The 14,526-nt window shown below is 48.4% G+C and overlaps 1 protein-coding gene across 1 annotated transcript; it reads right to left on the reverse strand.

Moving 5' to 3' along the window:
• Positions 1 to 344: 344 nt before the first annotated feature.
• On the reverse strand, positions 345 to 8,314 carry znf281a (zinc finger protein 281a). The gene is made up of 7 exons (XM_070848076.1): positions 8,210 to 8,314; positions 6,192 to 6,654; positions 4,230 to 4,331; positions 3,776 to 3,902; positions 2,228 to 2,311; positions 2,024 to 2,142; positions 345 to 1,931 (listed from the first exon to the last, which is right to left on the reverse strand). The coding sequence occupies exons 2-7, from the start codon at positions 6,603 to 6,605 to the stop codon at positions 345 to 347; spliced, it is 2,433 nt and encodes an 810-aa protein (XP_070704177.1). The 5' UTR covers positions 6,606 to 6,654; positions 8,210 to 8,314.
• Between the last annotated feature and the right edge of the window lie 6,212 nt (positions 8,315 to 14,526).

A 14,526-nucleotide genomic window follows, 5' to 3' on the forward strand; every position in this document is an offset into this window, starting at 1 on the left:
TCCTTGGAAAAGAAATGCGTCCGGTGCCGCTCAACACTTACTTAAAAAGTACTTTCAGTTCATGATGAATGACCAGACCTAATGTCACTACGATGACGAGAAGAAACAGTAAATACATAATTAACTTAAAAATAACAGAGATCTTTTTAAAAATTGCATTTGCAGGAAGCCTTGCAGGCTCGTTGTGGGAGAGGAGTGGGCACAAAAACAGAGCATCAGATAATTAAAGAAAGATGTCGCTTAGAAAAATAATCAGAACCACAATAATAATAATAATAATAATAATAATAATAATAAAATAGGAGCACTAAAAAACCACGTAGTGTTCTCTCGCTCTCAGGCTCTCATCTGTAGCTTTGGCTTGTTGTAGTTTTGGAACCTGTACTGACCGGCTCATTGACATCAGATAACAAACTAGTATACCCTGAGAATTCAGACACAGACGTCCGTATCCTGTGATCCACCTCGCCAGAGTCGGCGCCGTACGACAAGCCACGGCCGTCTGACTTGAACTGGGAGCCGAAGGCCTGCGCAAAGTTTTCTATCTGGTAGGAAGGCTTGGGGGAGTCCAGAGAGGACAGATCCTGGGGGGGGGCCAGAGGGTAGACCGCCGTGCCGTTCTTGAGCGGCGGGTGGTCCTTCTGGCTGCTCAGGTCAGACGGGCTGATCTGGTAGGAGGAGGGGGGCGTGGAGGAGTGCTGCTTCTCCATCTGGTCGCTGAGCTCCTGAGAGGGGGTGAGCTGCTGGTGGGAGGGGGCGTCCAGGCTGCTCAGGTGGAAGCCGTGCTGTGGCGAGGAGCCCGTCAGCATCGCAAAGTGGGACTTTGGCACAGAGGAGGGCAGCGAAGGCGACGCCACCGGCTGGCCGAACCCACACTCCAGCGGGGACGTGGTGTAGACGTTCTTGTCGGCGTAGAGGGGGTTTCCTGGGTGGGAACTGGTGAACGGTCCTGAGGCGGGAGGCCCGGGGCCCAGAGGGAAACTGGCGTTGTGGCTGGTGCGCTCCAGAGCCTGCAGCAGGAAGCGAGAGTATTCGTGCATCATGACGGTCTTGTCTCCGGACGGGCTGGGGGCGTCGGTGTTGTGGCCGATGTCGGCGCCGTCTGCTGCGGCGGGGTGCAGCTCCACGTGATGGTCGCTGATGTCAAAGTGGACGTCGTGGTGCGAGCCGTCCGGTTTCTGGGCGTAGTGGTCCAGGAGGCTCTGCAGCACCTCGTCTGGGATCCCGGACTTGTCGAGGCTCAGCGGCGCGTCGTTGTCCATCACGCTGGAAACGGCGCTGTGGATCACAGACTGCTGCGAGGACAAGTGGCTGATGCCGACGTCATACTCGGCGCCGCCCCCCACCACCACCGCGGGCCCTGAGGAGTTTGCATTGTGAGCTGCATGAAGGTAGCGTCTCTTCTTGAGGAACTGCATGGCGTCGTCGTAGTTGCTGCTGGGGGGCCCTACTTTGACCCCGTTCCCCTGCAGGAGGCCCAGGCCGTCCATGTCCCCGCTCTGCTCCAGCGAGCCTCCTTTGGCCCCTCCCACGCCCCCTTTGTCCAGGCTCTTGCGGTTCGCCTTCTTGAACGCCATCTTTGGAGCGCGGCCGTGGGGGCCCTGCTGCATGCTGGGGCCTGGCTCCGCAGAGGAGGGGACCGTCTGATTCTCCACAGAGTACTCGTGGATGCTGTAGCCCCCCGACACGCCCCCGTGAATGTGCGGTACCCTCTCCCCTCCGCCATCCCCCTTCTTCTTTTTGCGTTCGCCTCCGTCCCCTGGATTTCTGGACCGCCCCCTCTTCCTCCCAGCATGTCCCTGAGTGATTCCATAGCTGCCGTGTCCCATGTCTACACAGCCCAGGTCCATCAGCCCCGGATCCAGCCCCTTCTTTATGGCTTCTCCACAGGTTCGCTTGTGCTTCAGCAGTCTGTCAGTCCTAGAAAAATACTGCAGAGAACAAACACCAGACCAGGCGTCATGTTAAAGGTCTTCATGTACATACACACAGCCCAGTGCAGGAGGGGGGGGCGCTCACTCACCTGTTGGCAGGTCTCACATCTGTACGGCTTCTCCCCGCTGTGCGTCCTCTTGTGCCTCTCCATGTGGTACTTCTGAATGAAGCGCATGTTACACTGGTCACAGCTGAATGGCTTCTCTCCTGACAAACACACAGCGGCGCTCGGGGTTAGCGGACACACTGACTCACAGGCTGAATCGCATGTCAACGCTCCACGTTCACTCACCACTGTGGATCTTCTCGTGCCGCTGCAGAAGGTACTTCTGAATGAAACTCATGTTGCACTGATTGCATCTGAAGGGTCGTTCACCTGGAATGAAACCCCACAGATTCACAGTTAGCAGGTTCCTTCCCCCGGACAGTCAGCCATCAGCCCTCTGTGATTCATGTCACTTATTAGGAAGATACGAGACGAGCACCAGGACGGGATCAAGTAATCCAGCGCAGTAAAACCTCCCTTATCTCACAGGCGTTCATGTCACCGTGTTCGTCCCTTTCTGGAACACCGACCGTACAGACGAGGCTCTGTACCGTCACAAAGCATTTAAAGGATTCAGTCTACTAATCCAACAGAAGTCTGAACTTAGAGAACTTTATTCTCCACATAGATGAATTAAAGGGCTCTGAAAGTGTTCTGGGACACTGTTATCATTAGACATCATACAGCAGATGCTTCATCGGTCCGGAGGCCCAAAATATCTAAATACATAAAGTGACCAAACGTGCAGCTTCTCTCCCTGATGTTCCACTTTGTGACCGAAGCAGTCATCACATGCCAGCAAATCCTTCTGACACATTCCACAAACGGGAAACATGACGCTAAATAAAAGAAACAAGAGTGATTCTCAGATAAGGACACCAGCCCTGATTCAGAGCGGGGAAGAAGTCAGCCGGCACAAATATGAATGTGACACTCAGCTGTGACTGCTAATGAAGACGGACAGGAGAGGAGGCGTCCTGTTTGTTATCCAGCTGCTAGTCAGAGGCCGTACAGGGCTCGACCCTCCAGGCCACCAACTTACCTACAGATAGTTTAACGTTACGACTGACTGGTGTGTTCTCCTCTTTACATTCTAGTTCAGTTATGAAACCACACACACAATGCCATTCAGCTTTGAAAGAATTAAAATCACTTTCAAGGTACTAAACCAAAGATTTACATCTAAACTGTTACTAAACTGCAACCGTGGAAAATAAAGTTCCTTTAAATTATATTTAGATAGTATATATATATATATATATATATATATATGTTGTGTCTTTGTTTATTCGACGAGCTGTTCATATTAATTTGGACTGAATGCTTTGATCAGGATTTCTACCTGCTCGTTTCAGTTCAAATACTAAAAGATTTCTAGTTTCCATGAGTGATTGTGTCAATGAAACACCAGACTAAAGCTTTTTTCATTAAAAAATATTCAAACTCAGATTCCTCAGCTAAAAAACACAACTACTCAAGTTAAGCATTTTCCCTGATTCTGAGACCAGACTGTTAAAGTTTACCGCTCTGTCTGTGATGACGCAGAAAAACTAAGCGTGCAGCGATGAATGTGACCTCTCCGTCTGAGACCAGCTGAGCCTGAGTGACGGTTTGGCCCTCAGTGAGCGGGACAGGCTACGGACATCATGTTTTCTGCTCCTTTAATGGGACCACAGCGGTGGTGCTCAGTGCTTAGATGCACTTAGATATTACAGTGTTCACTTCAGAGCTCTCAGGCAGCACACAGATAAACTGTGAGTGGAGCACAGAGGAGAAAACCTGAGCGTAGCGTACCTGTGTGAATGAGGACGTGTCGACGCAGGTGATAGGAGCTTCTGAAGGAGGCGGCGCAGTGCTCACAGATGTGAGGCTTGCTTCCCGGCGACAGGCTGCCTCCATCTGCATCCAGCATCATTGATTGCTGCAGAACAATAAGAGAGAAACCCAGAGGTCCCATTCAGCCAGCTGCCCCCTCTGTCATCCGAATACATTTAAAGGATCAGTTCACGGTGTTCACACTCGGGGGAGCGTCTATATACGTCGACATCAGATTATATAGTGTGTTCAAACATTAATGTTTTACTCATAACCTTTCACTTTTATTCAACACTAATTATATTACTGATATATATATGAATATACTTTTCTTCTTTCTTTGCCTCTGTAATTAATCAAATGTGCACAAATGGCTCTTATGGAAACATGATAAATACGACAACATCCACAGATGAATAAATATATGGCCAACCTTCGCCTCGCTTCTCTTCTTCCTCGGTTTACCCTCCTGTCCGTCAGCGTTTGACCTTCGACCTTTTCTCCCAGTGGGCTCCTTTCCTAACTGACTCGGCAGCTGTGAGGATGACAAAGGGAGACGAAGAGGCCGTGAGAGCGAGCCGTGACGAGGAAATTACTTGATTGAAGGTTAAGGGCCTTCAGTCTAAAACATCATGCAAACAAGTCCATGTTTGTCGCCCATGCAAACAAACAGAGCACTCTACTGATTGTCTGTGGGACACTCGTGTTTCTAGTGGGCAGAATAACAGCGTGGCTTTCATTCACTCCACCCAGAAAACACACTCACTAAACACCAACACTCTTTGTGGGGCATTAATTTGTGAATGAAGAAGGTTACGATGGCCCTTTCTCTCCCAGTTAACATGCTGCACCTCGCTGCCATATGGAGGCTGACGGGGGAAATGTGGGAGCACCTGCTGTTCTCAAAATCAGCCCTATTTTCAGGGTAAAAACAGGAGTACAAAAGGAGGATAATATAAGCCCAAGACTGGATTGAGTGATTTAGTTTAGTGGGTGTAAACCTGCCACACACACTCGCAAATACCCACGAGATCTGAGAAGTTTTTAGGTTTCTAAAAGCTAAAATCCTCAACATCAAACTGTCCTTGAGTAGACAATAAAAAACAGCCGGCATAGTGAAGACAATAATTCATTCTGTTCTTCAACAAACCTGCATCTAGACCCCGGTGACCTCTGATGCCTGGCTATTGTTGGAAGTGTGTGGTTGTGTGTATTTGGATTTGAATGAGCACAAAAGACGTCTGAAATGAAGTGCAAGCTCAAACAAGACAGCTGTGTCCTCGCCACGGCGTTTTCATTCACACTGAGGCTGGATGACATCACTCCTCTACCCAGAGAGACGGAGAGGGAGGGGGCAGGCAGGCAGGCAGGCAGGCAGGGAGGGGGGGCCTCGTTTATATTTTGCATTTCCAGCCGTCAGTAGATTTATGTCACCATAACCAGCTCCACACAGGCTGCTCCCCTGCACCCGCCCCCCCCCCAGCGCTCTAAAACACGAGCCGCTTTCAGGACAAACGAACCCAAACTCATTCAAATCCTCAGATATTCTAAACTAGTCTCCACGTGCATCACTTATATTTACACACCTACAGCCAACATACCAACACAAACACACTGTGGCTAATCGCTCCAAAAGACCCCATTTACACCTCAGTCCCCCCCCCCTCCTCGTGAGCGGTGGTGAGAGATTATGATCCCAGTGACAAACCTCCTCAGAGCTCCACGGTTCCTCTCTGTTGTCGTGTTGCATGTAAAGATATTCTGACAAAGCAGGAACCTGTGGGCTCATAGAAATGATCTGAATAAGGAGGAAGGAGGCCTGGGAGAGACTTTCAGCAGAGCTTTAAATGTGATATCAGACCAAATATCTTCTGAATAAACACGTGTTCATATTTTACATCTAGCTGCCTGATGGAAGGAAAAACTCCCACCTGCTGTGTGCTCATCTCTACCTGCACGAATGTGAGTGAAGCCTGGAGTGGCAGAGAAATACTTACATACCATAATGACTCCATGGCAGTGATCGAGTTTCTCACCTGTGAATGTCTAATCACTGTAAAGCATTTTAGCAGTTTATGACTCTTTATCGTCTGTATAAATGTTACTGTGGGGGTGAGAAGCACCTACAGGATGTAAGCTGGACGAGGGCTCATCAGTTCAGCGGACATGTTCTCTGTTAATCGATCGGTCGTCTGGTTTTGGTCTAAAGATGAAACGGAGCTGATGTTTCCACTGGAGAAGCTACAACCAGACAAATGAGCTTAAACCGACTGTTTCAGGTCTAAACTTGATTAACGGGGGAAATGTAACCGACCGCTCACACTTGATAGCGCTGCTGTTTATTCAGAAAAATCCCCCCCTCCCCACATCCTGCTCTCCTGTCAGCTGTACTCACGTTGCCCATGTTGATGTCGTGCTCCAGCAGGCTCTGGTTGTTGCTGACAGTCACCTCCAGCAGCTCCGTGCTCTTCCCCAGCCCTCCGGGGTAGACCGGCAGCCGATAATCGTGCTCCGACAGCTTCTCCTGCTTGATACCCATGGCGTGAACGTAGTCTCCCACCCCCGCACACCCCATGCGGCCCCCCTGGGCGCCCATGCTGCAGTCAGGCGAGTCACGCTCCTTCTTCAGGATCATTTCTTGCGGCGGAAGGTCCTGCATGACGGAGTTGACGGAGTGGGCGGCCAGCCGCGTGAAGCTGGTCACCGGGGGGAGGTGGCTGAACATAATCATGCCGGGGCCGAAACTGGAGTCCATGCTCCCGTTGGAGCGCAGGTATTCACTGCCTAGTTTGTCTTGAATGATACTCATGGTGGACGCCGGCGGGCTGGAAAACTACGGGGTGGCAATCAGTGTCATCCTGGGAGGGAGAAACAGTTAGCACACACTTTAAGGAAGCACTGGGACATTACAGACACACAGAGAAAAGCCAACAGACAACAGTTATGGAGCCAGTTAAGCCCAGTCTTCAGGAATCAGTGACACGGCCTCTGATCTCACAACTGGGCGCTTAGTCGGATTAAAACTGCCGGTTTGTGGGTCAACAAAGGGCTACAGTCTGGCACCACGACAAGAGCCGAACAGGGGAGCAGCACTGTCCCGGCTGCCTGCGGTTGATTACAGTGTGTACGTACAGTATTTTGCAGGGCAGAAAGGTCAGTGCGGCGGCCATGCTAGACACAACACGAGACGAAGAATGAGAGGATTGAAGTTGTGTGTTAATCTGTTTGATGGGCCTGTCTGACCCAGTCATCCTATTTGCATGAGCTTATCTGCCAATGAGAGTGCACACAGACAGCATCACAGAGACTGCTGGTGTAATTATGTTTCTGCTGCAGGAGCACATCAAATGCATCTTTCCTGGTGAACCCGAGGCACAGGTCTGAGCTACATGTGCATTTTTAAAACAAAAGTGATTAGAAATTCTTTCTGAGGAGGCCCCTAAATGTTGGGGAGGGGGTCTCTCTGAGGCTAAAGTCCACTAAAGTCACGTTAACATGCATAATAAATCATGATTAAAGGCTGAGCAGTGATCTTTGGCCGACCCACCGGCTAATGAGAGCTGCTATCTGACTGCTGCCAAATGCCTTCAGCTGTGGTGCGTTAGCAGCAGAGATCAGCTAACACAAAGACAACTTTAGCACGAAAACAAACAGGGATAAGTTGAGCTTCGTGTCCTGAGTCCCTGCAGACAAACGCGCAGAGGAGCCCGGAGCTCTTTAACTAAACTACCAGGTTTGTTCGCTGAGCAATTAGCCGCCGAGCTAACCACCCGGCTAACCACTCCTGCGGGGCCCTTCTTCTTTGTGATGCACGATCAGGCAATAATTAATATGGCCATGCAATAACAGCCGCAGATCTGCGCCGAGCGGCACCGAGCGGCGCAGACACGGGCAGGAAAAGCGGCTAAAGCGGGAGCAGCAGCGCCTCTGCCTCATGTCCGCGAAGTTAGTTCAGGGCAGTTTGAGCTGGACTCGGAGGATGGAGACCCGGTGGCAGATAAAACTGCACGGCAGCGATTACGTTACACAAGACGCACACAAAACCTGCGGCTGGAGTGATCAAGGACGAACGGTGGTCTGAGAGAAAGCAGAGAAAAACAGCAGCGCTGCCCCGCACCGTCGGTTCTCTGCCCGGGCTCTGCTCTCACAGCCGTCGGCTTCGGGTCCCGGACGGTGGACCGAGCTGTGGGAGCTGGAGCGGCAACACGAGCCTGACCCATAACAACCGGCCCGGACAACTCCGGGAACAATGATGCTGTTAGCTAGCCGAGGCAGCTAGCTAACGGCTAACAGCTAGCTAGCGGTGCGGCAGCGGCAGGGCGCTGCGCTTTGTTGTCTGTCCCGTCCGAGGAGCTCGGACCCCCGCGGAGGCCAACTCCGAGCCGCCGCCGGACCCTTACGAAGCCCCCTTACCGGTGCAGGACCATGACCCGCTGCTCTGGCTGGCGTGGTTCCCCCTCAGCGGTCCGGTTCGGTCTCTAGAGCCCAAACATTGTTCTCCCGCAGCTGCTGGGCTCTGCCATCTTGGCGGCGCAGAGGATTCTGGGTCCTGCAGGCGGAGGCGTCCCGACCTGAGGAGAGGATCAGAAAGAGACTACAAAACAGCCCTCAGGCACCGTTAAAACAATAAATATCACTAAAACACTACAAAACAGCCCTCAGGCACCGTTAAAACAATAAATATCACTATAAAAACTACAAAACAGCCCTCAGGCACCGTTAAAACAATAAATATCACTAAAAAACTACAAAACAGCCCTCAGGCACCGTTAAAACAATAAATATCACTAAAAACTACAAAACAGCCCTCAGACACCGTTAAAACATTAAATATCACTAAAAACTACAAAACAGCCCTCAGGCACCGTTAAAACATTAAATATCACTAAAACACTACAAAACAGCCCTCAGGCACCGTTAAAACAATAAATATCACTAAAAACTACAAAACAGCCCTCAGGCACCGTTAAAACATTAAATATCACTAAAAAAAACTACAAAACAGCCCTCAGACACCGTTAAAACAATAAATATCACTAAAAACTACAAAACAGCCCTCAGGCACCGTTAAAACAATAAATATCACTAAAAACTACAAAACAGCCCTCAGACACCGTTAAAACAATAAATATCACTAAAAACTACAAAACAGCCCTCAGGCACCGTTAAAACAATAAATATCACTAAAAAACTACAAAACAGCCCTCAGGCACCGTTAAAACAATAAATATCACTAAAAAAACTACCGAAACAGCCCTCAGACACCGTTAAAACAATAAATATCACTAAAAAACTACGAAACAGCCCTCAGGCACCGTTAAAACAATAAATATCACTAAAAAACTACGAAACAGCCCTCAGGCACCGTTAAAACAATAAATATCACTAAAAAACTACCGAAACAGCCCTCAGGCACCGTTAAAACAATAAATATCACTAAAAAACTACAAAACAGCCCTCAGGCACCGTTAAAACAATAAATATCACTAAAAAACTACAAAACAGCCCTCAGGCACCGTTAAAACATAAATATCACTAAAAGAAACTACAAAACAGCCCTCAGGCACCGTTAAAACAATAAATATCACTAAAAAAAACTACAAAACAGCCCTCAGGCACCGTTAAAACATAAATATCACTAAAAAAAAACTACAAAACAGCCCTCAGACAACGTTAAAACATAAATATCACTAAAAAAAAACTACAAAACAGCCCTCAGGCACCGTTAAAACAATAAATATCACTAAAAAACTACAAAACAGCCCTCAGACACCGTTAAAACATTAAATATCACTAAAAAACTACAAAACAGCCCATAATATTACTATAATTGACTAATTTCACAAAATGAAATTAATCAATCAATCTTCATGTTGAGGAAAAATTAGCTAGAAGTGAAAGTAGTTTATCAAAGAGCAGAATGAATCCTTTCAGAGCGGTTTAAGGTTTCATACGTCACATTATCATTACTACCTCTTATCTTATCTTTAGAAATAACTACTGCTCGCTGTCTCCTGCCACCGCCTGGTTTAGGTTCAGATTAAACTGTTTATCAGGGACAAATATCTTCTGTCTTTTTGTTGTTTGGTCCCAAAAGAAAAGGCGACCAAAGGATCAGGACAGATGTATTTAGAAGTGAAGCTCTCAGATCTGCCAGATGAATGAGTGTGTATACATCTAAAACCACATCAGAGCCAGTCCTCGCCCCCCCCACTCCTAATTGCCTCTGCTAATGAACCAATTAATTCAGAGCGGGGCCTGATTGAAATGCAGACAGTAGAGTAATGCAAAAAAGGTCAGCGAGTGCATTTTTGATGTCCCGGCTTCTTTCAGCTGACGACATCCTGACGATGATATCTCTGAAATCACCCCCCCACCCCTCAGGGCTTAAATATGTATGATGGTGAGACGACGGCCGCAAGATGAGAGTCAGAAAAATGACAGTTTGAGAGAGAGTAGCTCAGGAAAATGAAGCGTGAATGTAACAGATATTAATCAGGTGGTGCTTTGGTTCATACGACATCTTCATGGAGGAGTCGGTCAGAACGACGCCTGCGTAGAACTTTATTAACAAGTGAGCAAAATATTAATAATTTACAGGCTTCAGGGTGCTCACAGTCTGTTAGAGACTTCAGCATCCTGCAGGACTTTGATTCGGTCTATTGTTGTACTTTGTAGGTTCATTCCAGCACTGAAACTATTTGGCTGATTTTGGGAAAAGATGTCGGGTTACAATAAGAAGAAGAAGAAGAAGTGTTTGGGTTAAACCGGCGTCCTGGGTCAAAGGTCAGTGTTCATGTCACCACGCATCACCACCACCATCACCATCACCATCACCACCACCATCATCACCACCACCATCATCACCATCACCATCATCACCACCATCACCACCATCACCACCATCATCACCACCACCATCACCATCACCATCACCATCACCATCACCATCACCATCATCACCACCATCATCATCACCACCATCATCACCACCATCATCATCACCATCACCATCACCATCACCACCATCACATCACCATCATCACCATGACCATCATCATCATCACCACCATCATCACCACCATCACCACCACCATCATCACCACCATCACCACCACCATCATCACCATCATCACCACCATCACCACCATCATCATCACCACCATCATCACCATCATCACTACCATCACCACCATCATCACCACCACCATCATCATCACCATCACCACCACCATCATCACCACCATCACCACCACCATCATCACCATCATCACCACCATCACCACCATCATCACCACCATCACCACCATCATCACCACCATCATCATCACCACCATCATCACCATCATCACTACCATCACCACCATCATCACCACCACCATCATCACCACCATCACCACCACCATCATCACCACCATCACCACCACCATCATCACCATCATCACCACCATCACCACCATCATCACCACCATCATCATCACCACCATCACCACCATCATCACCACCACCATCATCACCACCATCATCACCACCATCACTACCATCACCACCATCATCACCACCACCATCATCATCACCATCACCATCACCACCACCACCACCACCACCATCACCATCATCATCATCTCATCCACACCATCATCACCACCATCACATCACCATCATCACCATGACCATCATCATCATCACCACCATCACATCACCATCACCACCATCATCACCACCATCACCACCACCATCATCACCACCATCACCACCATCATCACCACCACCATCATCACCACCATCATCACCACCACCATCATCACCATCACCACCACCATCACCATCATCTCATCACCACCATCATCACCACCATCACATCACCATCATCACCATGACCATCATCATCATCACCACCATCACATCACCATCACCACCATCATCACCACCATCACCATCACCATCACCATCATCACCACCATCATCATCACCACCATCATCACCACCACCATCATCATGACCATCATCATCATCACCACCATCACATCACCATCACCACCATCATCACCACCATCACCACCACCATCATCACCACCATCACCACCATCATCACCACCACCATCATCACCACCATCATCACCACCACCATCATCACCACCATCACATCACCATCATCACCATGACCATCATCATCATCACCACCACCATCATCACCATCATCACCACCATCACATCACCATCATTACCACCATCACCATCATCACCACCACCACCATCATCACCATCATCACCACCATCACATCACCATCATCACCATGACCATCATCATCATCACCACCATCATCACCATCATCACCACCACCATTACCACCATCATCACCATCATCATCATCACCACCATCACCACCACCATCATCACCATCATCATCACCTGATACCACAGCAGCAGTCTTCAGCTTCTCTGAGGTAAGATCACCTAACCTGTGAAATAAGATCACCTGACCTATGAGGTAAGATCACCTGACCTGTGAAATAAGATCACCTGACCTGTGAGGTAAGATCACCTAACCTGTGAGGTAAGATCACCTAACCTGTGAGGTAAGATCACCTGACCTGTGAGGTAAGATCACCTGACCTGTGAGGTAAGATCACCTGACCTATGAGGACACAGGGAGGACGTCCTGTGAGTTTGTTACTTCCTTGTGGTGTCAGAGTCTCTGCTCAGCTTCCCGTCAGTCCGTCCTCTCAGCCGAGCGTTTGGGACACTGAGGTCAGAGACATCTCGGCTCCGGCTGGCGCTCCTCGGTCATGTTATACGGCGCTGGCTCCACTTTGAACGGAGCAGTGTGGCCTCGCTGTGGGGGGGGCAGAGGGGGGAGCAGGTCTGCACCTGCATACAAACCACAGCTATGAAGGATGACGAACACGAGGAGCAGTCCAATATTTTCCTGTCTGGAATCTGTGCTAATTTGTGTATCATATGACACAGATGCTTATCAATCCTCATTAATAATTCAGCGTGTGCAGCATGTCTTTGTTCCCCCCCCTGAATCCCTCTCAGCCTCACACACCACAGACTATTTGGACGTGAATGTCATATTTCACTTCATCTAATATCCAAACGAAGAGGAAGCTGTGAGGAGGGGAGAGCCAGGTTTTGGAGGCTGCTGATCTGGACTCCTCTCCCTGGGAAAGCCTGACGCCTCCTCACAGCAGATGGCCGAGCTGCCGTCGACACACTAATCCTCAATTGTTAGTAGGATCACAGCCGTGTGTGAGCTCCGTCCTCTGAGAAACAAGTCGATCGGTTATCAGTGATCAGAAACCTGTGCTGTTGTGTTGTGGGTGATTCTTTTCTAGTTCAGATTTGGTGCCAAATGCTACAAATGATGAATCCAGTCAGTAGTGCAGCCCTCTGATGGCAGGCTGCAGACGGCCTCCCACAGACGCCACTAAACTACTCATGTGGTCACAGTTACACACCTGACAGGTCAAATGAAGTCTGTCTGCACATTACCTCTACCTGTACAGGCTCACTGCGTCAGACAGCTTCCAACCCCTGTAACTACAAGTAAAGATTCGGTTTCACTTTTCTGTGACAACAACTTTGTGTGAGAATCAGATGAGATTTAAAAAATGCTAATGCAGCTAATGTAGCAATAGTTCAAGAGTCTGCTACAGAGGATCATTCACTTTCGACACCACTCTGCACATCTAGCTGCCTCCAGGAGCTGGTTAGCTTAGCTTAGCTTAGTTTAGCTTAGCATTAAATCTGGAAACTGTCACTGTGAGGTTGCCGGGCAACCAGAACAGACTCCAGGAAGTAGTCCAGCACAACGCCAGTGAAACCACTGAGCAGAAGAGGCAGTGGTAGGTCCAGGCTAGCTGTTTCCATCTGTTTCCAGTCTTTGTGCTAAGCTAAGCTAACAGCTGCTGGCTGCAGCTTCATACTTACCCTCAGGACTGCTGGTCCTATCAAAATAAAAGCTTAAATCTAAAGGAGCGACCTGTCTGAGCTCAGACTCACTCACACACCTCTTTTCAGTCACATCCTAGAACCCATTTTTACAGACTTACATTCACGTGACGTCGTCTTTTTCATGTCTGTTGTCTTTTTACTAGGACAAAGGTTGTTTCTGGGGGACAGGGTTGGGTTATTTAACTTTAACTGAGTTCATGTAACTTCCACTCCACTGTTCAAGTATTTCAGTCAGAGACACACAGCTTTTGGACGGTGCAGCTTGTTTTTATCCACAGCATCGTTCTGCATCATCTTTTCTCCTCTTTATGGAAATATGCAGAAATAAGTGGAAATAATTTGTTGTTGTTTTCATATCAAAGAGCCACCAAATGCTGCGGATGTGATTCTCTCTGTTACGTGTTCACTCATCTGTAATGCAAATATCTGATTAACAGTTTGATGCAGCTTTCTGCTGTCTGCCTTTCAAAATACATGTTAGATCAGCCTGATACCATGTTTGATGTCAGATTTATCAGGAGGAGCTGTGATGGTGAAATATCAGCTCTGTGACTGAGAGACACTCAAACAACACAGCAAACAGTCAAACGACGAGATGAATCTGCATCTATAGTCTGAAATATCCCCAAATCACTTGGAGACATACACGAGGGGCTGCTGTGGTTATTATTGTGGCACTACTTTCTCATCCTCCAGGTGATTTAGAAGTGTACCTCGCTGTACCTAATAAAGTGGCAGCTGAGTGCAGGTCATAACTGCTTTGGAGCCA

The sequence above is a fragment of the Pempheris klunzingeri genome, chromosome 17, assembly GCF_042242105.1.
Source record: "Pempheris klunzingeri isolate RE-2024b chromosome 17, fPemKlu1.hap1, whole genome shotgun sequence".
In the NCBI taxonomy this organism is placed as follows: domain Eukaryota; kingdom Metazoa; phylum Chordata; class Actinopteri; order Acropomatiformes; family Pempheridae; genus Pempheris; species Pempheris klunzingeri.

Excerpts from the sequence above, each read along its gene's own strand:
- znf281a (XM_070848076.1), bottom strand. The coding sequence starts at position 6,605 with ATGAGTATCATTCAAGACAAACTAGGCAGTGAATACCTGCGCTCCAAC. Across the intron at positions 2,312-3,775 it reads ACACGTCCTCATTCACACAG|GTGAACGACCCTTCAGATGC; the intron begins GTACGCTACGCT and ends GTTTCATTCCAG. Across the intron at positions 1,932-2,023 it reads GATGTGAGACCTGCCAACAG|TATTTTTCTAGGACTGACAG; the intron begins GTGAGTGAGCGC and ends TGTTCTCTGCAG.